General features: G+C 40.9%; 1 protein-coding gene across 2 annotated transcripts in view; it reads right to left on the reverse strand.

The window, feature by feature from the left end:
• Positions 1-26,581, reverse strand: part of PATJ (PATJ crumbs cell polarity complex component) — a 416,500-nt gene that overhangs the window by 384,412 nt on the left and 5,507 nt on the right. For both annotated transcript variants that reach the window (XM_058430929.1, XM_032137686.2), the window contains exons 2-7: positions 14,916-14,972; positions 14,651-14,817; positions 11,084-11,278; positions 8,102-8,241; positions 5,869-6,064; positions 2,141-2,269 (exon numbers count right to left, since the gene is read on the reverse strand). In XM_058430929.1, the coding sequence (XP_058286912.1) occupies positions 2,141-2,269; positions 5,869-6,064; positions 8,102-8,241; positions 11,084-11,278; positions 14,651-14,817; positions 14,916-14,937 (849 nt within the window). In that variant the 5' untranslated portion in view covers positions 14,938-14,972. The remainder of the gene's footprint in view (positions 1-2,140; positions 2,270-5,868; positions 6,065-8,101; positions 8,242-11,083; positions 11,279-14,650; positions 14,818-14,915; positions 14,973-26,581) is intronic.

The raw sequence follows: 26,581 nt of genomic DNA on the forward strand, positions 1-26,581 counted from the left end.
TCTTTTTATTTTTTTTCTTGAGACAGGGTCTTACTCTGTCGCCCAGGCTGGATGGAGTTCAGTGCTATAATCTCAGCTCAAAGCAGCCTCCACCTCCTCCCACCTCAGCCTCCCAAGTAGCACCATGCCCAGTGAACTTTTCTGTCTTTTGTAGAGACAGGGTTTTGCCATATTGCACAGGCTGGTATCGAACTCCTGGGCTCAAGAGATCCTCCCACCTTGGCTTCCCAAAGTGCTGGGATTACAGGCATGAGCCACCATGCCCAGCCTTAGAAAAGCTTTTAAATATTAGGGAAATGTCAAGCTCATGGTAAAAGACAAATTTTCCAAAATTCTAATTTTTGCTTAAGCTCAAATTTTATTGTTGCTAATAAACAGTGCCAGTTGTTTACCTTGAAATAACAGATTCACATCATCCATTCTCAAGAAAACATCTTCCAAATACCCAAGTCTGGATAAACATAATTTTTCTGCAGTTATTTTTATAAAAATAAAAGTGTGTTCCACATAAAAAGTAGCAGATTCGGCTGGGCGCGGTGGCTCACGCCTGTAGTCCCAGCACTTTGGGAGGCCGAGGTGGGCGGATCACGAGGTCAGGAGATCGAGACCATCCTGGCTAACACGGTGAAGCCCCTCTCTACTAAAAATACAAAAAATTAGCTGGGCAAGGTGGCGGGCGCCTGTAATCCCAGCTACTCGGGAGGTTGAGGCAGGAAAATGGCGTGAACTCGGGAGGTGGAGCTTGCAGTGAGCCGAGATCATGCCACTGCACTCCAGCCTGGGCGATACAGCGAGACTCCGTCTCAAAAAAAAAAAAAAAAAAAGGTAGCAGATTCATCTTGCAAATGACTTTCCTTAAGACAACCATCATACTTCAGTACACAGCAAGAATGCTACGTGGTACTTGTTATTTTGACAATATTCAAAAGACATGCACTAAATGGTCAAAATTTACTAAAATTAATCATTTTACTGAATCTTAAAAAACTTCAAGTAAAATGGCATTTTTTTTCTTTTTTGTTGAAAGCACGTGGCAGAAAAGAATGCAATGATTACTATAACAGTTTGTGGCCACTGCCTTGTTTTGCACCAAGGCACCTGCAGTTTTAGCCTGCAGCTGCTTTTGTATCATCAGTACAAATGTTAACAGGGTGAAAGGGATAATAACATTGTGGTATTGTTGTAAAAGCTGTTTGGATTTCATAGACCACCTGCAAGGCTCTCAGACCCCTCCAGAGGCCCACAGACCAAACTTTGACAACCGCTATTCTAAATAAATAGTCTTAGGAGCTGAAATGATAGGGACATCAGTGGGTCCACAAGCTGCATAAGGTGAAGCAATCATGATCAGAAATGAAGAGCCAAGGAACTTGCCTTGAAGCTGCATTTGCATGGCAAGTTCCTTTTTACTTATGTATGTCTATCAGAAGGGATAAATTTATACGTAACTGGGCAATAATCAGTGAAATTTTACATACCATTCTGATTATGGGAATAACTAAAGTTATTTCTGATCTATCACGCCTATTCTATATAATATGGGCTTATTATTAAGTGGCTTCAGGGTCAAATTTCTAAACTAACTTCTAAAAACTAAATGTAGTAATTAACATTTCTTCAATATAAAATTAAGCAGAAATAGTTGCTAATTTTTTTAATAGCCCACTTTCAGTTTAAACACTGCTAAACAATGAAACGTAGTCATTTAACTTATAAGACCATAAATTTTAATTCAAGTGAAAATTACCATGTATAATATTGGGACAAATGTTTATAATCCCTGTATCTTCTGATTTTATCATTAAGGTCATCGAAAGACACACTAGAGGAGAATAACACAGATGTTCAAAATGCAATATTCATTAACAATGCTCTTCAATAAAAAAAATTGTCCTCTGATGTAATCATGAAGCCTGTCAATTATAAGCAAAACAAACCCCAAAAATGTTGATTTAGGAACTGTTTAAAATAAGGCAAGAGTGTATACTAATAATACTTACAGAATAAATCATTTTTAAGCTATACTTAAATTCTATTTATTAAGTCATATATCCTGGTAACTCATGTTATAAAATTACCTTTCAATTCATACGACTTAAATTTTATAAAACTAAAATGGTAACAAGGAAGGTTGACTTACTCGATCTGCTAATCCTCCAGGAACTATAGTCCTCACAACCACGCCACTTGTTTTTCCTCCAACTATTCCAAAACCTAGTCCGGAGCCATCATTAATGAGCTCAACCTCTTCAACATGGCCCCAACAAACCTACAAATTAAAGGCAAATGAGAGTCGCCGTATCAGTAATACACACAGGTTCTTAGCTTTCCAATACAATCATTACCAAAGTAACAGATTTGTAACAAATTGAATATTCATACAATTAATCAAGGCAATGTTCTACAGGCTAAGATATACAGACAGAGATAATCATATGGTACCTGACCGTAGGGATCTTCTAATCCAGTAGAGAGAAACTAAAACACAAATAATTAAAATACAACGCACAATATTGGATCATAAGGCACTAGCCCTAAGAGCACAGGAAACATTTCTCTTTCCTTACTCTACGCCGGATATCCAGCACAGTGCCCAGCACATAGTAGGGACCAGTAAATACGTGTCTGCTTGAAAGAGAATCACAAAATATTATAAAGATTTTTTACAGCGAGGGGAGCACATGAAGTCAAAACCAATGAAGAATTACAGAAAACTTCAAGGAAAAGGGGCATTTAAGTTTCACTACAAAGGAAGACATTCAAGCAAAAAGAAAATATAGGGGCAAAGCTAGGCCAGATAACACAATGGATGAAAGATATGGTCAAAGGTTGGATTTAACTGGGTAATCAAGTGGAAATAGTTAAAGGTTTAGAAGAGAAATGACAGGACCAAAGTAGTGGTTTAAGAAAATTCATCTGTGAAGAATCTAATGGTGGTAGGACACAAAGTGGAGAGACTAATTTAGGAGACTCTTATGAGGGAGAGGACAGGTAGGCCCCATTGAAGATATTAGCAATAGGACTATACAAATCAGACTAAAAGACGCAAGCGTTTCCCCTCTAACTAGCAGGTTTCTATGAGAAATGTGCATTACTTCACATAATCCAGCTGCAGAACAATATCCTCCCTCTCAAGATCATTAGGGTATACTCATTACTTAGTTTTTCTTTCTTTTTGAGACAAGGTCTCACTCTGTTACCCAGGTTAGAGTGCAGTGTATGATCAGAGCTCATGTCAGCCTCAAACTCCTGGGATCACCCATCCTCTAGCCTCAGCCTCCCAAATAGCTGGAACTACAGGCATGTACCACCACGCCCAGCTAATTTTTTTTTTTTTTTTTTTTTTGAGATGGAGTCTTGCTCTATCGCCCAGGCTGGAGTGCAGTGGTGTGATCTCGGCTCACTGCAAGCTCCACCTCCCGGGTTCACGGCATTCCCCTGCCTCAGCCTCCCGAGTAGCTGGGACTACAGGCGCCCGCCACCACGCCTGGCTAATTTTTTGTATTTTTAGTAGAGACGGGGTTTCACCATGTTAGCCAGGATGGTCTCGATCTCCTGACCTCATGATCCGCCTGCCTTGGCCTCCCAAAGTCCTGGGACTACAGGCGTGAGCCAAAGTGCCTGGCCATGCCCAGCTAATTTTTTTATCTTTTGTAGAGGTGGGGTGTTTTTTTTTATTTTTTGTTTTTTGTTTTTTTGAGACAGAGTCTCACTCTGTCACCCAGGCAGGAGTGCAGTGGCATAATCTTAGCTCACTGCAACCTCCGCCTGCCAGGTTCAAGCAATTCTCCTGCCTCAGCCTCCCAACCAGCTGGGATTACAAGCATGTACCACCACGCTCAGCTAGTTTTTGTATTTTTAGTAGAGACAGGGTTTCACTATGTTGACCAAGCTGGTCTCGAACTCCTGACCTCAGGTGATCCACCCACCTCAGCCTCCCAAAGTGCTGGGATTACAGGCATGAGCCACTGTGCCTGGCCATAGAGGTGGGGTTTGACTATGTTCCCCAGGCTGGTCTCAAACTCCTGGCTTCAAACAACCCTCCTGCCTAGGCCTCCTAAAGTGCTGGGATTACAGGTGTGAGCCACCATACCCATCCAGTTTTTCTATTACACTAAATTGCAAAGTTAGTATGTAGTCTTAAATAAAAAGCATTATTGGAGGGCTGGGTGTGGTGACTCAAGCCTGTAATCCCAGTACTTTTGGAAGCCAAGGTGGGCAGATCATGAAGTCAGGAGTTCGAGACCAGCCTGGCCAACATAGTGAAACCCCATCTCTACCAAAAGTACAAAAAAATTATCCGGGCGTGTTGGCACGTGCCTGTAAATCCCAGCTACTTAGGAGGCTGAGGCAGGAGAATCACTTGAGCCCAGGAGGCGGAGGTTGCAGTGAGCCGAGATCACACCGTGCACTCCAGCTTGGGTGACAAAGCAAGACTCCAACTCAAAAAAAAAAAAAAAAAGCAATATTGGGATTGTTTAATAAATTCATGTCTAGAACATCTACTATCTGGGAAACAATAATGTTTGCTAAAATAATATGCCTGACAATACCAGCTGATAGCAGCCAATATTCAGAGAACGCATATGCAGCACCAGGCACAGTGCTCAGTTCTTCACATGCCTTCTCATTCAAGCCTCACAACATCTCTGAGAACTAGACATCATACCTTCAAAGGAAGGTATGAGGTAAAGGAATCTGCCTGGTGTGACACCACTAGGATATGGGAGAAATGGACTTGAATGCATCCAAGCCTGACTCCAAAGCCCTTGTTCTTCATATGTTAAACAATTCCCCACTTTATTCACTGTATTTATTATGTAAATTCTGCTGTATAAATATTGCTGATTACAACAGGGAAAATGCCTATACATTAATTTTTGTTGTGACCTTGTATTGTACCGAGACAGTCTTATTTTTTCTTTTGTCCCAATGAATAAAAATTAAATAAATCAGCTAGCACTTAGTGTTATAAGAAAATAAGATTTATTAGCTTGCATTCTGATGATGCAAGCCAAAATCTGTAAAACGTTAAAAAGCAAGTTCAAGGGTTCCCAAAAGAGACATATACTTTTATTCTTTCAAATAGTTCAGTATGTATCTTTACATGAAAAAAAGCCTGCTATAATTTTGTAATACCAATAATCTGGTCATAAATCCCCTTATAATTTTCAAAAATAATGTTTTTCAAATAATCAAATCTTACTTTAAACACTCAACAGTAAATCTCTAATAAAAACTCTCAATTAATTGGCTACATCACCAAGGAATACAAGACTCTCCATCACTAAATAAATTACACCTAATACTTCAATTTGGCCTCTATATTAAATAATAATCTTAAAGAGACCCACAGGACATTGAAAAGACAAAAAAAAAAAAAAAAAAAAAGACCTTCATGAAACATCTTGTTTAAATATGCTAACGCTGCATTCAGAGATATGATCATCTTTTTTAACTATGAAAAGTAAAACGGGCCAGGCACAGTGGCTCACGCCTGTAATCCTAGCACTTTGAGAGGCCAAGGCAGGTGGATCACCTGAGGGCAGGAGTTCGAGACCAGCCTGGCCAACATGATGAAACCCCGTCTCTACTAAAAATACAAAAGAAATAGCCGAGCGTGATGGTGGGCGCCTGTAGTCCCAGCTACTCGGGAGGCTGAGGCAGGAGAATCACTTGATTCCAGGAGGTGGAGGTTGCAGTGAGCCAAGATCTGGCCACTGCACTCCAGCCTGGGCAACAAGAGCGAAACTCCAGCTCAAAAAAAAAAGAAAAGAAAAGTAAAATGACACCTTCTGAATGTCTTTACATTTCTTACAATCAATGGCATTATTCAAAATTAAGTACTTTTTCAAATGTGCAACTCACTGTTTCAGGCAGAGTTGTATCAGTTAGGCTGCTAGAAGTACTGCTTTTTGTGTGGACTGGTTCCCTGGCCACAATCAGTCGCAAAGATCCGGTGGTTTGTTGTAATAATGCAATTGCTTGCTGATGGGAAATGTTCTGATCCAATGGCGTGTGATTAATGGCCAATATTTGATCATTTTCCTTTAATCTTTGATCCCTTAATCATGTAAGAAAAGAAATTTTTTAAGTGATCTAATAACCTGATTTTTAAAAATCTATTATTCAAGTTAAGCAGTTTGTTGCCTATGGTACTACTTTACTTAGTACATTTATCAAATAAGTTATTTAATTATATAACAGAGCTCTTCAGAGTGTTTTTCACAGAAGTTAACTAATTACCTAATTTGGTAGTGCATCCTTAAACACACGGACACACTTTAAAAGCCATCTGCCTAGAAAAATAAACAAAAAACAATCTATAGGACCCCACTGCCAAGGTTTTGCAAGTACGGACACTGCCTCCATTACCGCATGAACCCAAACCTCCCGAACCCCTTCCAATCTGATCTCCACCCATACCACACTGGGGTAACAATATTCTCAACTACACCAATAACCTCCTTTCACTCCATGTTCACTGTCTACTTGTCCAATATTTATCAATAGAGGCCAAACCCTCCTTGAAAATTCATAGAGATTACTTCCAAATTTATATCTGAGCTTTTTTTTTTTTTTTTTTTAGGCATGGTCTCGCTCCTATTCGCCCAGGCTGGAGTGCAATGGCACAATCACAGCTCACTGCAGCCTCAGCCTCCCAGGCTCAGGTGATTCTCCCCCCTCAGTCTCATGAGTAGCTGAGACTACAGGTGTGGACTACCACGCCCAGCTAATTTTTGTATTTTTTGTAGAGATGGGGTTTTGCCATGTTACCCAGGCTGATCTTGAACTCCCAAAGTGCTGAGATTACAGCCATGAGACACTGAGCTTGGCCAATCTGAGCCCTTTTAATCTCTCCCAAGCACCAATCTCCCAACTGCTAGCCAGGGTAAGAAGGACTCTTTTTAAAAGAAATAAGCAAAATCTCTAAAGAAAAATAGTATTTACTGAGCACTTATCATGAGTCAGGTACTATGTTGAGTGCTTTACATGCATTATCTCACATAATCCTCACAATCACCTTCTAAAGTACTTAGTAAATTTTACATATTAAGGAACTGAAGCCCAGACAAGCCTAGCATCTTATCAAGAGTCAGATTCTGAAGCACAGGCTTTAACTTCTTATGTTAAAGTGCATCCTAAAGATAGCCTAGGATTTACTCTGTCCTGGTTTACTGTATTTGATTTTATTATCTCCCAAACACCAGATATTCTTCCTCTTCCTGTTTATCCATTCTCACTACAGTTCTTGAAGAAATGCTGCATTAGATGGCAGAACAAAGATGCAAAGTCACAGAAACTCATTATGTTTGAAATCTGAGTTGGGGAGACTAGAATTAATCCCCCATGAATGGAGAATGTGAATTCAAAAATGTATTATCAACTAAGAATTTTATAATAATATACTACCATTGTTGCTATTATTCTAACACATGCATTGGAATAGCGTACTTATTAAACGAATAATAAACTAAAGACTGGAAATCAAACAGAGACAAAATAAAAGGCTTGCAAATACCCCTTAAAAATAAAAGCAAATGCAAACATGGGAGATAACAGAGACTTGAGGGGCCTCTTAATTGACAATAAGCATAATAAATCAGGTAGAGTAACATGACCACCAAAATGTTGTTATAATCTTAAGAATAATAAACAATATAATATGCAGAATGAGAACTTCAATATTCCTATTTTACTGATCAGTCCATAGCTAAAATATCATGTTCAATTGTAAGAGAGGGGAACAGCGCACTAGCTTTGTAGTCAGACAGTCTTGGAATCACATCATGGCTCCAGCATTAACAGCTCTGTGACTATAGGTTGACCACTGAACCTCTCTGAATCTCAGCTTTCTCATCTACAGAACGGAATGATGATACCTATATAGTGGAACTGCTGTCATGGGGTATAGGAGGATATTCGCAAAAGGCCTGACAAATGCATAGCAAAAACTAAAGCAAGAATGTTAGCTAAAACTAAAGCAAGAATGTTAGCTGTTACTGTTACTGTTTTTGTTACCAGTTTTTCACTCTCTTTGTAATAGTTTTCAGAATTATCAGGAAACAATTAGAAAAATGAAAATAAACAGCTTCCTCACCTGTCTGCTACACTCCCTGGCTGGACATCCTTCACGAAGATATCAACTTTTCCCAGATTTTGACTTCTGAGGGCCACCACACTGAATCCAAGGCCTCCAGTTGAAGGCCGTTCTATATCTATATATTCAATTTGCCGGCCCTAATGAAGGAGCGTTAAAAAAAAGTCAATGGTGTACATTTAGCCAACATACTCTGTCTGCAGAACTGAAATTGCTTAGCATAAAAGCAGCTTCCCCTAAGAACCACATAAACTCAGCATTTCAGTAATAAATTATTTCTGGAAATCCTCTCACTTGATTATTTCAGTAGAACATAAGAGAGAGTGTGTGCACTGTTCTGCAACCTCAGGGAATCAGAGGTATTTTCACACTTCATTCACATTATGAGATGAATACCAAGCTAGATGGAAACTCCTGAGAAAAATGCCTTTTCCCATAGTAAATTCTGAATTACTTTTTACATTGAATTTCCTTAAATTCTCTTGATGCAAAGTACATTTTTATTTTACTTTTTTTCTTTGAGACAGGGTCTCACTCTGTTGCCCAGGCTAGAGTGCAGTGGCATGATCTCGGCTCACTTCAACCTCCGTCTTCTGGGCTCAAGCGATCCTCCTGCCTCAGCCTCCTGGGTAGCTGGGACTATACGCATGCACCACCATGCCTGGCAAATTTTTGTATTTTTTTAGAGACGGGGTTTTACCATGTTGCCCAGGCTGGTCTCAAACTCCTGAGCTCAAGCGATCCACCCACCTCAGCCTCCCAAATTGCTGGGATTACAGACGTGAGCCACAGTGCCCAGCAGCAAAATATATTTTTAAATGAGGAAAATAAATTAGATATATCAAAAATGTCAGTATTTAGCCTGTCAGAACCAGCTGCATTTTATAGGGCTCTGTTTTTAATTCTATTGTTGATTAATTGATATTCTATTTATTTATTTATTTATTTAATTTTTTTTGTTTGTTTTTTTGAGACGGAGTCTCGCTCTGTCGCCCAGGCTGGAGTGCAGTGGCGCAATCTCGGCTCACTGCAAGCTCCGCCTTCTGGGTTCACGCCATTCTCCTGCCTCAGCCTCTGGAGTAGCTGGGACTACAGGCGCCCGCCACCAGCCCGGCTAATTTTTTTGTATTTTTAGTAGAGACAGGGTTTCACCGTGTAAGCCAGGATGGTCTCGATCTCCTGACCTCGTGATCTGCCTGCCTCGGCCTCCCAAAGTGCTGAGATTACAGGCGTGAGCTACCGTGCCCAGCCCAATTGATATTCTATTTATTAGGTAAATTCAAAAGACTCTGAAAAGGCCACCATTTACATGCGTTCTACCTGTAAGAACAGGTAGAACTGTTCTTGTGACAGCCAGGTATTTTATTGCTTTACTTAGTAACTGCACTTATAACATGAGAACTTCATAAATGTAATCAACTAAAAAAAGCACCACATAAAAATAATTACTAGTCAGATGAAAGAGATAGAACCGGCCCGACGTGATGGCTCATGCCTGTAATCCCAGCACTTTGGGAGGCCGAGGCGGGAGGATCACGAGGTCAGGAGAGACTATCATGGCCAACATGGTGAAACCCTGACTCTACTAAAAATACAAAAATTAGCCGGGCGTGGTGACACGAGCCTGTAGTCCCAGCTACTCAGAAGGCTGAGGCAGGAGAATTGCTTGAACCCAGGAGGTAGAGGTTACAGTGAGTCAAGATCGCGCCACTGCACTCCAGCCTGGGCGACAGAGCAAGACTCCATCTCAAAATCAGAAAAAAAAAAAAAAAAAAGAAAAGGAAAAAAAGAAAGGGATAGAACTATAAAGTCAAAAACTAAGACCAGAATATTATTTAATTATCACACCTTAAACAGATTCTATTTAACAATGCAACTTAAGTTTGTCTATTTATTTATTTATTTTTTTTTTTAAGAGACAGGTCTTGGCTCTGTCACCCAGGCTGGAGTACAGTGGTGCGATCATAGCTCACTACAGCTTTGAATTTCTGGGCTCAAGTGATCTACCAACGTTAGCCTTCCAGGTACGTGGAGCTACAGGTGAGTGCCACCATGCCTGACTATATTTTTATTTTTATTTTTGTAGAGATGGGGGGTCTCCCTACATTACCCAGGCTGGTCTTGAACTCCTGGCTTCAAGCAATCCTCCTGCCTCTGCCTCCCAAAGATTATAGATATAAGCTACCACGTTCACACCTCATTTCATTTTTAACGGCACTTGAAGGTCGAGGTGAACATACACAAAACTAACATGTCCAAAATTTTAATTGTTTATTATTTAATTTTTAATAGGTATTAGGGGCTACAACCGGATTATCCTTCCAAATGTTTTCTAGATTTTCCAAATTACATTAGTTCTAATTTCCATTAATTATGGGTTGTCACCCAGGCTGGAGTACAGTGGCGCGATCTTGGCTCACTGCAACCTCCGCCTCCGGGGTTCAAGCGATTCTCCTGCCTCAGCCTCCCAACTATCTGGGATTACAGGCGCCTGCCACCACGCCCGGCTAATTTTTCTATTTTTAGTAGAGACAGGGTTTTGCCATGTTGGCCAGGCTAGTCTCAAACTCCTGACCTCCGGTGATCCACCCTCCTCGGCCTCAGAAAGTGATGCGATTACAGGCGTGAACCACTGCGCCCGGCCAAAAATCTTATTTTAACAAGAATAGAGATGCGTTCAATTAGTCATTGTCTAAAAACTCTCCTTAGCAAGACCTTATCTCAAAAAATAAATGTTAATTATTTTTTTTAAAAACTCTCCTTACCACATACATGGATACTTTCCTTATGTAATTTTAAGTCAATAAATTTTCAACACACAAGTTAGAAAATGGTGTCAGATTCTCCTAACAATATAAAAATACAAGCAAGCAAAATACATACTAACACATTTTACAGCAAAAAGAATGAGTATAAGTTCCTTTGTAAAACTAAAACAGGAGAAATGAAGCTAAATATTTCCATGAGAAGATACAACTTTACCTGAGCCATCTGTTGAATGACTGAGTTAAAGTCTTCATTTCCCAACTTCGGGGTCCAAGGAAATAACCCAGATACAGTCGAGTTATTAGAGGGCCTGTGGACATTTCCACTAGTAATGGAACCATCTGTGAACACTAACAAACCTTTCCTAGAAAAATCAAAGTTGGCTGAACAATCTGAGGGTATATGGTTGAGCTGTTGGAGAGAAAAAAAAAGAATCATCAACAGAAATCTATAGAAAAATTGTTTCTATTTATTAAATATATTTTGACCATTGCGTGGATAATTTGCACATTAAATATATACATGGGAAAGAAATAAGGTAAAGATAGATCAATCTGTGTATTCACAAGGCTAAAAATTTTTTTAATTTAGTATTACACAAAATGTTTAATAGCTTAAAATTTGTTCTTATTTCCTGCCTTCTACCACTACTCCAAGTTAACAGCATGTACACTGACATCTTATTACACTTCACATATACAGATGCATCCAGTCACATAACAGTGTAAGGCACTAAACCTTTTTCCATTTATCTGTACATTTCCACGTGGGGAGCAACAGAAGATCCACAGGTAGTATATAACGATAATAACTGTACTTATTGAGTGCTTGCTATGAGTAAGTACTTTACCAGCATGATTGCAGGTATTATCATTTAATTCTTACAACAATCTAACGAGATATCATTATCCCATTTTGTAAGCCTAAAAACCAAGGCACACAGGGGTTAAGTAACTTACTCAAGATTAGCAGTAAGTGAGTCAAGGAGCCACTTAAACATTGGTAGAAAGAGGAGAATCATGTAATTATGGTGGACATAATTTAAAATATCATTGGCTGATACAACTGCCAAAACAGTAGAATAAAGGTAACATTAAGAATAAATGTCAGTGGTGAAACCCTATCTCTATCAAAAATACAAAAATTGGCTGGGCATGGTGGTGCACACTTGTAATTCCAAGTTACTTGGGAGGCTGAGGCAGGAGAATTGCTTGAACCCCGCGGGTGGAGGCTACAGTGAGCCGAGATTGCACCACTGCACTCAGCCTGGATGACAGAGTGAGACTCTGTCTCAAAAAAAAAAAAAAAGAATAAATGTTAGGCCGGGTGTGATGGCTCATACCTGTAACCCCAGCACTTTGGGAGATCAAGGTGGGAGGACTGCTTCAGGCCAGGAGTTCAAGACCAGCCTGGGCAACATAGCGAGACTCTCGTCTCAACAAAAAATACAAAAATTAGCTGGGCATGGTGTCACATGCCTGTAGTCCCAGCTACTTGGGAGGATGAAGTGGGAGGATTGCTTGAGCCCAGGAGGTTGAGGCTGCAATGATCCATAATCACACCACTGTACTCTAGCCCAGGCAAAGACTCTGCCTCAAAAAAAAAAAAGAATGAATGTCAATAAAACCTCAAAGAAAAAATAAAAAACCCCTGGCTACAGGGATTATACAGTCCAATGCATAAAATATGACTGTGCACATAACAACTCCAAACTATACAAATATAAAGAATTGTTATTAGGAAGGGGTAGTTACATCCACTCTTAGTCCAACAAGTGTGATAGATTTCTGCTGATCTTTGCCAATTTCAGTTGTTACCAACAGCATTCACTATTGTGATATTCTATGACCAAGAGAAATACAGAAAGCTAAACATCAATATAGGCAGTGCTAAAATTAGGGTATAAATTCTGGTCTAAAGAAAGCAATTCACAGAAAGACACATGTAGAGTTTAATCCTTAATTGGCTATAAACAAATCACTCACAAAATACTTAATGGGCAAGCATTTTAGTTTGTCAGCAAAAACCATTTTTTCCCAAATTTTGTAAATTTTCACTTAACTGTGCTAAATTAGCTCCAATTATGTTTTAAATTCTGCCAAAATTTCATCTATGGTGTAGCTACTATTCAAGTTCAGCTTCCAGAATAGGTGATTTAAAAGTAATTTGCCATCCCTGACTCCAAAACAAAGAATCCAAGAGGACAGTTAAAACAATTAATTTCTGGTTCGATCTCAGCACACACACACAAAAAAATCCCACAACTACTAATTTGCACCCCTCTAAGAAGAGGTGATATGTGTCCCTTATTCAATGATGATGTATTAGGGCCTGAAGAATACAGATAGTGTGGTAAATGAGTAGAGGAAACACAACTATATATTTAAATACCAGGTAGGCTGCTTCCAAGGAACTTCTAATCAGAATATGCATGAAAGACAATAAATATTTGATAATTAAGAGAAGTGTGACTATTGTGCTATAAGGGCATGATCACTTCTTTTTTTTTTTTTTTTTTTTTGAGACGGAGTCTCGCTCTGTCACCCAGGCTGGAGTGCAGTGGCGCGATCTCGGCTCACTGCAAGCTCCGCCTCCCGGGTTCACGCCATTCTCCTGCCTCAGCCTCTCCGAGTAGCTGGGACTACAGGCGCCCGCCACCACGCCCGGCTAATTTTTTGTATTTTTAGTAGAGACGGGGTTTCATCATGGTCTCGATCTCCTGACCTCGTGATCCGCCCGCCTCGGCCTCCCAAAGTGCTGGGATTACAAGCGTGAGCCACCGCGCCCGGCCAATGATCACCTCTTGTTAGATAAAAGACTTTGGCCAGGCGAGGTGGCTCACGCCTATAATCCCAGCACTTTGGGAGGCCGAGGCGGGCAGATCATGAGGTCAGCAGATAGAGACCATCCTGGCTAACACGGTGAAACCCCGTATCTACTAAAAAAAAAAAATAATTAAAAAAAAAAGACCAAAAAAAAAAAAAAGACTTCATGAAGAAAATACGCCTGGGCAAGGTGGCTCATGCCTATAATCCCAGCACTTTGGAAGGCTAAGGCAGGAGGACTGCTTGAGGCCAGTAGTTTGAGACCAGCCTGGGCAATATAGGGAGACCCTGTCTCTATAAAAATTTTTAAAAATTAGCCCAACTGTGGTGGCACACACCTATCCCAGCTATTCTGGAAGCTGAGGTGGAAACATTGCTTGAGCCTGGGAGGTCAAGGCTGCAGTGAGCTAGGATCACAGCACTGCACTCCCACCTCAGTGACAGAGAGAAACTTTGTCTCAAAATAAAAAGAAAATATATTTAAGTTAAGCACTATTTTATAGTTTTGAAGATGTTGAGAATTCTCAAAGCATCTGACCTTTACATACTTAAATAAGTACAAAAACCATATTCTAAAACCAAACACAATTTTTTTTTTTTTTTGAGAGACAGGGTCTCAACTCTGCCATCCAGGCTGGAGTGCAGTGGCATGATCATAGCTCACTGCAACCTGGAACTCCTGGGCTCAAGCAATCCTCCCACCTCAGACTCCTGAGTTGCTGGGACTACCGGTACATGCCATCACGTCCAGCTACCAAAGAAAAAATTGATTATCGACATTTCTAAATTATCTATGCCAATGCTACCCACAGGTTATAGGTTACAGGTCCCAATACAGTCTCTTTGCTGAACTGAGTCCTTAAAGATAATTTGTCTTTGTCTATCTTCTCTATCTTTCTTTGATGGTTTGAATATATTAATATAATATATTAATGTAAAACTCTGATGAGTAACTTACTTGCCCCTTCAGTTGCTTGATGGACTGCTGAAGTGTGAGTATCTGGTTGAAGAGAGGACTCTTTAGTGTCTCATAAAACATAGATAACTTCTCATTCTGTGACGTGTCACCCTTCTCCTGCAATTTCATTTTCAGGCGATCAAGTACCTGCAGGACCTGCAGTTTATCTTGGGTCAAGATGAATAAGTAGAGTAATAGTTAAGTCCCATCTGAGATTCCATTTTTAAATCATTAATTTAATTATAGAACAATATATCCAGTATACCTGTAGCAGGATTTTCAGGCATTTTGAATTATTCTCTTCAATCACTCTTAAAGATACCTAAAGAAAAAAATTTAAAAATATAAAAGATGAATTTCAATTGTATATGGCTATAATCCTGTAGAAAAATTAAGGAAAACCTCAAGAACATTCTTCATCAAGACTCCACTCAGTGAAATTCAAAATTATAACCACCATGAGGTGCCACTACATACCCATTAAGATAACTAAAATTTAAAAACAGAAAATACTAAGTGTCAACGAGGTTGTGAAGTGCCTGGAACTATTGTACATTGCTAAGAGAAATGTAAAATGTCACAACCACTTCGGAAAAGTGGTAGTTTCTTACAAAGTTAAAAATATACTTACTATATGACCTAGCACTTCCACTTACAAATACTCACTCAGTATTCCTGAAAATATATGCTCACAAAAACACCTGTACATGAAAGTTTATAGCATTTTTATTTATAAAAACCCCAAAACTAGAAAAACCCAAGTGTCTAGTAACAGATGAATAAACAAATAATGGTATATAATATTTAGAAATAAAAAGGAAAAATTACTGATATACACAACAAGGATAAATATCAAAAATGATATGTTGAAAAAAAGAAACCTGACCCAAAAAAGGCACAAACCATACTGTATGATTCCATTCATATGAAGTTCAAGTACTGACAAAACTAATCTACAATTATAGATTAATTTACCTGGGGCAGGGTGATAGGGAACTGACTATGACAGGCTTCAGAACATGCTACTCCCAAAATATGACACCTTGGCATTTTTTAATATTTTAAGTTGAAGGAATCTGAGAAACAGCAGGTGCAAAAAGGACTTCCCCTGAAGCAGATCATAGGATCCTCATGTGAGAGGTGTCCTCTCTATACCCAGAAGATAGAGGCATCTTAATCTCAAAAGACAGAGTGGCCGGGTGCATTGACTCATGCCTATAATCCCAGCACTTTGGGAGGCCGAAGCAGGAGGATCACTTGTGCCCCAGAGTTTGAGGCCAGCCTGGGCAACACAGTGAGATCCCAGCTACTCAGGAGGCTGAGGTGGGAGGATCACTTGAGCCCAGGAGTTCAACATCAGCATGGTCAACATAGCTAGACATACATATAAAAAAAAGAGATTTAGAAAGATAGTCAATGTAGTAATAGTGACTACTTCTAGAAAGTAGATGTGAGGATGGAGAGATTTAAAAATTAAACTTTTCATTTTACAACTTTAAATGCTGCAGGTATTAATTTTATAATTTAAAAACTAGGGAGCCAGGCATGGTGGCTCATGCCTTTGAACCCAGCACTTTAGGAGACCAAGGCATGTGGGTCGCTTGAGCCCAGGAGTCTGAAACCAGCCTGAGTAACATGGCAAAGCCCTGTATCTACACAAAATACAAAAATTAGCTGGGTTTGATGGTGCACGCCTGTAGTCCCAGCTACTCAGAGGGCTAAGGTGGTAGGATCACCTGGGTTCGAGAAGGCTGAGGAGCAGTGAGCCAAGATAGCACCACTGCACTCCAGCCTGGGCAACAGCATGAGACCCTGTCTCAAAACACAAAAATAAAAATAATGAAAAATAAGGTCCAATGCAGTGGCTCACACCTATAATCCCAGCACTTCAGGAAGCCAAGGTGCAAGAATTGCTTGAGCCCAGGAGTTCAAGACCAGCCTGGACAACATAGTGAGACCCAGTCTCTACAAAAAAATTTAAAAATTAGCCAGGCCTGTTAACACACACCTGTGTCCCAGCTACTTAGGAGGCTAAGGTGGGAGACTCGCTTGAGCCCAGAAGATCAAGGTTGCAGTGAGCCATGACTGCATTACTGCACTCCAGTCTGGCAACAGAGCAAGATCAAAAAAAAAAGAGTAAAAGTGACCAAAAAACAATGGCTATGACAGTCTGCAAGCCACACAGTGGGATAATTATACTATAAGGCATATACACACAATAGCAGAGCAGAGGTATGTACCATCTGCTAAGAGAAATCATAAAGAGTGACTAATCCTACCTAAAAAGTTTAGGAATACTGGAATGAGAACACAACAGAAACCTCTCTCATTGTAAATAAAAAAACAGTCCGGGCATGGTGGTTCACGCCTATAATCCCAGCACTTTGGGAGGCTGAGGCAGGCGGATCACAAGGTCAGGAGTTCAAGACCAGCCTGGCCAATATGATGAAACCTCATCTCTACTAAAAATGTAAAAAATTATCTAGGTGTGGTGGCACATGCCTGTTGCCCCAGTTACTTGGGACGCTAAGGAGAGAGAATCACTTGAACCCAGGAGGCGGAGGTTGCAGTGAGCCGAGATCATGCCACTGCACTCCAGCCTGGGCAACAGAAACAGACTCTGTCTCCAAAAACCAAAAAAAAAAAAAAAAGTGTCCTGGTTTGAGCAATATATAAGGCTACCCTAGGTTAGTGGTTCTCAAACTTTAGCATGCATCAGAATCACCTGTAGGGCTTGTTAAAACACAAATTGCAAAGTCCCACTCTCAGAGTTTCTGATTCCGTAGGTCTGAGGTGGGCCCTGAAAATCTGCATTTCTAGCAAGTTCTCCTGTGACCCTGTGATGCTGCTAGACCAGAAACCACAACTGAAGAACCACTGCATTACAGACGCAAAAGTGCCTGACTTTCTGTGAAAACAATAACTAGCTTTAAAGGACCTAATATAAGATCTCCAGAAGTAGCAGAAAGGGGAAAAAAGACCATTGTTACTCCAAGTATAGACTGCAAACTGATGCTTGGCCCATAATGGCACAAGTATCGAAATTGAGAATGAACATTTAGAAACTTTCCTGCAATATGGCAGAGTAAAATGTCTTACATTTAGTAATAAAAAACTTGGCGGCCGGGTGCGGTGGCTTACACCCGCAATCTCAGCAGCTTGGAAGGCCGAGGTGGGCGGATCACCTGAGGTCAGGAGTTTGAGACCAACATGGAGAAACCCCGTCTCTACTAAAAATACAAAAATTAGCTGAGCGTGGTGGTGGGTGCCTGTAATCCCAGCTACTTGGGAGGCTGAGGCAGGAGAATCGCTTGAACCCAGGAGGCAGAGATTGTGGTGAGCCGAGATCACGCCATTGCACTCCAGCCTGGGCAACAGAAACTATGTCTAAAAAAAAAAAAGACACATGGCCTTATTTTGTATGTCTTTTTAAAATTTCATTTTTTTCTAATAGCTTCTTTTAAAAAATATCAGTTCTTGAAAGATTATAGAGTGGAGAGCCTGATCTTTCACCATTGATAGTTTGAGAAGCTCTGATTTAGATAGACTAATTTGAAAGGGTCCTTGTAAACAATGCTAAGCAGACTGGTCTTTATCCTGTTAGCAACAGGAAATAATTAAAGACTTTTAAGTAGGGAAGTACTGAGTCCAGATTTCTATTTTTAAAAGGTAATTCTGATAATAGTATAGATTAGTGGTCTTCAAACTTTTTAAAACACACATTCCTATCAGTAAAAATGTGTTGGCCATGTATCTCAATTTATTTTTAAATAATTATAAACGTATACTACTATACTAACATATGTTTTAAAACATACACAAAATAGAAACTTTATGAGGGTAAGGTAAAAATGGTAAAGTTTTATTGTCATCTTCCTAACCTCTTTTCTTTTTTTTTTAAGACGGAGTCTCGCTCTGTCGCCCAGGCTGGAGTGCAGTGGCGCCATCTCGGCTCACTGCAACCTCCACCTCCCGGGTTTAAGCAATTCTCTGCCTTCTGAATAGCTGGGATTACAGGCGCCCACTACTAAGCCCAGCTAATTTTTTTTTTTTTTTGAGGCAGAGTCTCGCTCTGTCGCCCAGGCTGGAGTGCAATGGCGCTATCTCGGCTCACTGCAAGCTCCGCCTCCCGGGTTCATGCCATTCTCCTGCCTCAGCCTCCCAAGTAGCTGGGACTACAGGCACCTGCCACCACGCCCAGCTAATTTTTTTTGTATTTTTAGTAGAGACGGGGTTTCACCATCTTGGCCAGGCTGGTCTTGAACTCCTGACCTCGTGACCAACCCGCCTCGGCCTCCCAAAGCATAATCCCCCAAAGGGATTACAGGCGTGAGCCATCGTGCCCTGCCCATCTTCCTAACCTCTTAATGGATCATCTTGCACATTTTGGAGATCATACTGGAGTATCCCTTGGTAAGGATTAAGGGTAGAAATTGGTTGGCCATCTACCTCTCTTACTTTATTCTATTTTTTTAGAAACAGGGTCTCATTATGTTGCCCAGGCTGTATCTGAACTCCTGGGCTCAAGAGATCTTCTGACTTCAGCCTCTTGAGTCGCTGGGACTACAGGTGCACATCATGAAACCCAGGTCTCTGACTCATAATTAGTAAGGTTAAACTATGTCCACAAGGCAGGCCTGGAAAATTACAATTCCATGGTGTAAAGAAATGTCTAGGGAAGAAGATTAAAGCTTTATGAGTATATAAGGCCAGGCATGGTGGCTCATGCCTGTAATTCCAGGACTTTGAAAGGCCCAAGTGGGTGGATTGCTTGAGCCCAGGAGTTTGAGACCAGCCTGGGCAACATAGCAGAACTCTGTATCTACAAAAAAAAAAAAAAAAAAAACCATGCAAAAAATTAGCCAGGCATGGTGGCAAGGCTGTAGTTCCAGTTGCTTGGGAGGCTGAGGTGGGAGAATTACCCGAGCCCAGGAAATTGAGGGTGCAGTCAGCTATGATAAAAAAGAGTATATGACAAGAAAAGGAAGAAACACAACTCTACAACGCACTATCCATCAAACAGCACTCAGGCTAAATGGAACCTAGGTCTCACTCAGGGTATGGTCATAGGAAATCTTTGGTCATTCAAATTTCACCTGTTTAGTTAAGAAACCAACAGGGCTTATGGAGGGGGATTTCAACTTTGTTGAAACATGGTAAAACTGAGTCTAACTTGTCATAGATAGGCTACCTACAGTTGGTCACAGCTAGAAATTAAGATGCCACATTGTACCATTGTCCTCATTGTTGGACAGCCTCCAGAGAATGAGAACTTTATTATGCTTGGGAGCTTCCACTCCATCATTGATCAAGAGAGTTTGTGCCATGAATTTTTCATATCCGGTTCACTGTAGAATGTGATTGAAGGAAATTATTATAATATTGTGGCTTTTTAAAACCCAAGGCCTAGGCCAACGCCAATTAATGAAGTATTTGAAGGGACATAGAAATTTAATTTTAAATTAAATTATATTTTATTATATTTATTTTATTATATATATTTTTATTAAACTCTTGATCTGATTAAGATAAAAAATAAATAAAATATATAGGCTGGGCACAGTGGCTCATGCCTATAATCCCAGTACTCTGGGAGGCCAAGGCAGGTGGATCACCTGAGGTCAAGAGTTCGAGACCAGCCTGGCCAACATGGTGAAACCCCATCTCTACTAAAAATACAAAAATCAGCTGGGCGTGGTGATGCACACCTGTAATCCAGCCACTTGGGAGGCTGAGGCAGGAGAATCGCTTGAACCCGGGAGGCGGAGGTTGCAGTGAGCCAAGATCGCACCACTGCACTCCAGCCTGGTGACAGAGCGAGACTCTGTCTCAAAAAAATAAAAATAAAATATATATAATAGAATCAAGAATTTAGGCAAAGTAAGGATTCTGAGAAACACACTTTTTGAGCTCCCAGTACCTCACAAGAATGTAATTCCCTACTGATTTACTAAGACATATGATATATCTAACCTGAAATTTGGGGAGAAAAAGATCACTTGCAATATCTTTGGGAAAGAACAGGTGTTCAGCCTCTAACTGCATATGTGAATTGGGCAGGTCACAATTAGGCCACACATAACTCCCCAGTGGGAATTTTCCAGAGCTCATTGAACCAGGGAGTTTGAAGAATCAATGAGCAAGTGTAAATTTAATCATATTTACGCTTATCAATATCAAGTGCAAAGATCAATGTCAAGCATAAATATAGTCATGATTTCTGAAGTTTTTCAAAAATTGAAGGTTTAAATTTCTATTGTTTCCTTTGGAGTACAAAGCTCAGGATGTGTCTAATTATCATTCCTTTGTCCTCAAAGCTCAGCATTTATGAGGTACTGATTAAACGAAAAACAAACTTTCCTAGCCAAAGAATAATGGTTGCTCTCCACCAGTACTTCAAATAAATACATCTGCTGCCATACAAATGCAGATTCAAGTCAGGTGTCCTAGCCTTGTGTTCCTACCAAATGACAAGACTTTTCTAAATACCTTAAATATAAAAATACTATGTTTTGGACCACTATATCCCTGGAATTTTGGAAACATATATAAATTCCAGAACAATCCTGACAGTTTGCAGATACATGCTTAAGCCTAAGCAATGTTTAAATCCTCCTGACAGTGAACATTCAGGAAATGTTGAAATTGAAGTTGAAAGACACCACTTTAAGTTCAGAATCTGAAATTAAAACTTGTGAATAGTGCTTCAATGAACACAAATTTTTTAAAAAAGAAATGAAAGCCGGGTGCAGTGGCTCACGCCTGTAATCCCAGCACTTTGGGAGGCCGAGGCGGGCACAAGGGAGGCCTTGGATCACAAGGTCAGGAGTTTGAGACCAACCTGGCCAACATGGTGAAAACTCGCCTCTACTGAAAATACAAGAATTAGCCGGGTGTGGTGGCAGGCGCCTGTAATCCCAGCTACTCAGGAGTCTGAGCCAGAAGAATCGCTTGAACCTGGGAGGCAGAGGTTGCAGTGAGCCGAGACTGCATCATTGCACTCCAGCCTGGGTGACAGAGCAAGACTCCATCTTTTAAAAAAAAAAAAAAAAAAAAAAAAATGAAAACAGAGTCAGTTTTTCAGAATAATTCAGTTAACTAATGCTAATTTTCTCATTAAACTATTCAAAGTTAGCCAATGCATACTAATATACCAATACTCTTCCTATAACTTGGCTACTTTTGCAGGAACAAAGTTAAACTGCTATATGGTAGACTTCTTTTTTTTTTTTTCGAGATGTTGTTTTGCTCTTGTTGCCCAGGCTGGAGTGCAATGGAGAGATCTTGGCTAACCACAACCTCTGCCTCCCGGGTTCAGGCGATTCTCCTGCCTCAATTTCCCAAGTAGCTGGGATTACAGGTATGAGCCACCACGCCAGGCTAATATTGTATTTTTAGTAGAGATAGGGTTTTTCCATGTTGGTCAGGCTGGTCTCAAACTCTGACTTCAGGTGATCCACCCGCCTCGGCCTCCCAAAGTGCTGGGATTACAGGCATGAGCCACCACGCCTGGCCTTTTTTATTTTATTATTATTATTATTATTTTGAGACAGGGTCTCACTCTGTTGCCCATGCTGGAGTGCAGTGGTGCGATCCTGGCTCACTGCAACCTCCACCTCCAGGGTTCAAGCAATCCTCTTGCCTCAGCCTCCCTAGTAGCTGAGACTACAGGTGTGCACCACCATACCTGGCTAATTTTTGTATTTTTAGTAAAGGCGGGATTTCACCATGTTGGTCAGGCTGGTCTCAAACTCCTGTCCCCAGATGATCTGCCTGCCTTGGCCTCCCAAAGTGCTGGGATTACAGTCTAGAGACAACGCGCCCAGTCTATGGTAGGCTTCTATATTCTGGTTGGTAGCAGTTTTCCCCAATGAGCAACAATGACAAAAAAAAATCTGGGCAATTTTCACACTTAGAGGTCTCTGATCATGTAGCCAGTCCCAACTAAAAAGACCTGGGCATTCATACTATTCACTAATGATTAGTTTCCACCTCAAAAATGCTGTTCAATTTTACCCACACTGCCGACTGTGCACTCCCAGCTTCTCCCCAGAAATTATGGTCATATCAGGAATCAGGCGTGGTGGCTCATGCCTGTACTCCCAGCACTTTGGGAGGCCAAGGAGAGGGATCACTTGAGGCCAGGAGTTTGAGACCAGCCTGGCCAACATGGTGAAACCCCGTCTCCACTAAAAGTACAAAAATTAGCCAGGTGTCATGGTGCACACTTGTAATCCCAGCTATTCGGGAGGCTGAGGCAGGAGAATCACTTGAATCCATGAGGCAGACATTGCAGTGAGTGGAGATCGCACCACTGCACTCCAGCCTCAGCAACAGAGTGTGAGACTCCATCTCAAAAAAATAAAATAAAAAAAAAGTAAAATAAAATAAAAAAGGGAAAGGGATGCTATGGAAAAAGGTAAAAACAAAGCAAGGAAACATAGATGCCATTGGAGAGAGTTAATTCCATGGGGAAGGGGTTCAACTGTTAGTGACCTTTTAGTAGATAACTACTTTAAAAATGAGAGAATACTTCAAATTTTAAATGGTGGAAAGATTTACAACCTTACCCTCAACATTCACTTAACTCATCTCCCTCTTCTACCACACTGTGTCCTGGAACTTCATCAGAAGCTCCAAAAAATGGGCTTGACGTGGTGGCTCATGCCTGTATCCCAGTCCTTTGGGAGGCCGAGGCAGGCAGAACACCTGAGGTTGGGAGTTCAAGACCAGCCTGACAAACATGGAGAAGCCCCCATCTCTACTAAAAATACAAAAATATTAGCCAGGCATGGTCGCGGGCACCTGTAATCCCAGCTACTCAGTGGTAGTAGTAGCAGGAGAATCACCTGAACCCGGGAGGCAGAGGTTGTGGTGAGCCGAGACCACACCATTGCACTCCAGCCTGGGCAAAAATAGTGAAACTCCATCTCAAAAAAAAAAAAAAAAAAAGCTCCAGAAAATAACCCAAGGGAGACCAGGCAGAAGCCCTGCCCACCAGCCCCTACTGTCAAAGCCACACCCACTAATTATTATTAATGGAAGCTAAAGTGAAATGAAACTGACCTGTCCCTGAAAGCCCACAGACCCAGGCCTAAAAGCCATCTACCAAACCAAGCAAGGTGTGCAAAGGCTCAAAGCAAGGGCAGGACCTTGGTCTGCTTTGGTTCTAAGAGTACAACCTACATTAGAGAATGTTCATCTCACAGTGGTTCCACTAACTTCTTTGAACTATGAGGCAGCTTCCCAAATGCAAGCAATCAATACAGACAAAATTCAGATGTGAAATTCTTAAACCACACATTGTCCTGGTTTACAATATTATTGTTCAGCAGGTTTTTAAACTTTATATAAATTATATCATACTGTATACTTATTCTTCAGCAACTTGCTATTTTAAGCTCAACTTTACATTTTTAAGATTTATTCATCTGTTATCTCAGCACTTTGGGAGGCCAAGGCAGGCACATCACTTGAGCCCCAGTTTGAGACCAGCCTGGGCAACATGGCAAGACCCCATCTTGACAAAAAAATTTAAAAATTAGCCAGCAGTGGTGGCACACACCTGTACTCCCAGCTACTCAGGAGGCTGAGGTGGGAGGATGAATTGAGCCCAGGATGTCTAGGCTGCAGTAAGCCATGATCACACCACTGCACTCCATAGCCTGGGCAACAGAGTGAGACCCTGTCTCCAAAAAAAAACCACCAGGCTGGGGTGGGGGGTGTTATTCATGATGATATAGGCAGTTCCTGCTCAGCCACTGTAACAACTAAGTAACATTCGACGGTAGGGATACATACTTTCTTCACCCAATCTCCTGTTGATGAGAATTTAGATCATTTCCTATTGGTCACCAACACAAAAACAGGATTAGAGCTAAATGTCTACTTCAATAATCAACTTTTTGCCAGTTGATTCAATAGCCAATTATTGAAATATGGGAAATTCTATAGCCTATGAGCTCTGAAATCATAGAGACTTAGGGTCTATCCCTAGGACCCGCTCTGTAGGCCAATTGTTTAAATCTCCCTACACCTCAGTCCCCTTGTTTGTAAAAAAGAGTTAATAAAAATTACTTCATGGCTGGGCGCGGTGGCTCACACCTGTAATCCCAGCATTTTCGGAGGCTGAGGCGGGCGGACCACAAGGTCAGGAGTTCGACACCAGCGTGGCCAACATGGTGAAACCCCTGTCTCTACTAAAAATGCAACAAGAATGAAACTGTTTAAATTAAAATATATATATATATAGCTGGGCGTAGTGGCAGGCACCTGAATCCCAGCTACTTGGGAGGCTGAGGCAGGAGAATTGCTTGAATCCGGGAGATGGAGGTTGCAGTGAGCCAAGATGGCACCACAGCACTCCAGCCTGGGCGACTCCATCTCAGGGGAAAAAAAGAAAAAAAAAATTACTTCATATGTATATTGAAAAGACTAAAGAGGATAATTTAGAGCATTTGGCCTAGCACATGGTACACATTCAACAAATGATAGCTACTATTAGCATCTCTTTTCAATCAAAATGATTTAAAATATGGCAAAACCCCATCTCTACAAAAACAAAAACTAGCTGAGCGTGGTGGTGCGTGCCTGTAGTCCAGGCTGAGGTGGGAGGAACCCTTGTGCCCAGGGGGTCAGGGCTAGTGAACCATGATCATGGCACTGCAAAAGCTAATAATTAAATTATTGTAGCAGAGATTTTAGTGTGTAATCAGTAAGTTAGTTCTGAGAAGGCTGAAAAATAAAATGTTTCACCACTGTAGTAAGTATAAGGGAGGAGGTTATAGAGAGGACCTATAATTTGGAGTATTAATCCATTTATATGGCCAGGCGCAGTGGCTCACGCCTGTAATCACAGCACTTTGGTAGGCTGAGGCGGGCGGATCGCTTGAGATCAGGAGTTCGAGACCAGCCTGGCCAACATGGTGAACCCATCTGTACTAAAAATACAAAAAATTAGACAGACATGGTGGTGCATGCCTGCAGTCCTAGCTACTCAGGAGGCTGAGGCAGGAGAATGGCTTGAACCTGGGAGGCAGAGGTTGGAGTGAGCGGAGATCAAGCCACTGCACTCCAGCATGGGCAACAGAGCAAGACTTGTCTCAAAAAAAAAAAAAAAAAAAAAAAAAGGCATTAAGGCAGTATACACATAGGCGTGTAAGTGCTTTGGTAAACTAAACCCTCTTAAGAATAAACATATTCAGATCAGTGGCTCACGCTTGTAATTCCAGCACTTTGGGAGGCCAAGGCAGGTGGATCACGAGGTCAGAACTTAGAGAACAGCCTGAGCAACATGGTGAAACCCCGTCTCTACTAAAAATGCAAAAATTAGCAGGGCGTGGTGGCACACGCCTGTAATCCCAGCTACTTGGGAGACTGGAGGCACGAGAATCACTTGAAGCCAGGAGGTGGTTCCAGCCTTCGCAACAGAGTGAAACTGTGTCTCAAAAAATAAAAATTAATAAGATATTTTAGATTCCTTTTTTACATGAAATCTGTTCAAAATCTCGTGTGTATTGTGCATTTACAGCACATTTCAATCCTAACTAACCCAATATAAAGTGGCCCATGCCCATGTGTGAGAGTGGCTTACTGTAGTAAAGTTTTAATCTATACCTTTTCAGAAAGATCCCTGTTTGTTTTTGTTTTTTCTTCCTCCACCGTGTTTTTAGGAAAGACTTCATCAGTTCAGCTCATATGGTCTCTATGCCTTTTCTTAGAGTAACTATCTGAGTAAGAGCACTCACAAACTTGAGTTCTTCCCAATAAAAAGATCACAACTCCATAATTTTGCCGGAATTCAACATAGGGAGGAACAAAAAGCAGGAGAATAATAGCTTACAGATTACAAGACACATTCTTGAACATTATTTTCTTTCACCTCACCAAATCTCTGTAAGGCAGACCATTTGCAAATGGGACCAGATTCTG

The sequence above is a fragment of the Hylobates moloch genome, unplaced genomic scaffold (assembly GCF_009828535.3).
Source record: "Hylobates moloch isolate HMO894 unplaced genomic scaffold, HMol_V3 SCAFFOLD_18, whole genome shotgun sequence".
Classification (NCBI taxonomy): Eukaryota; Metazoa; Chordata; class Mammalia; order Primates; family Hylobatidae; genus Hylobates; species Hylobates moloch.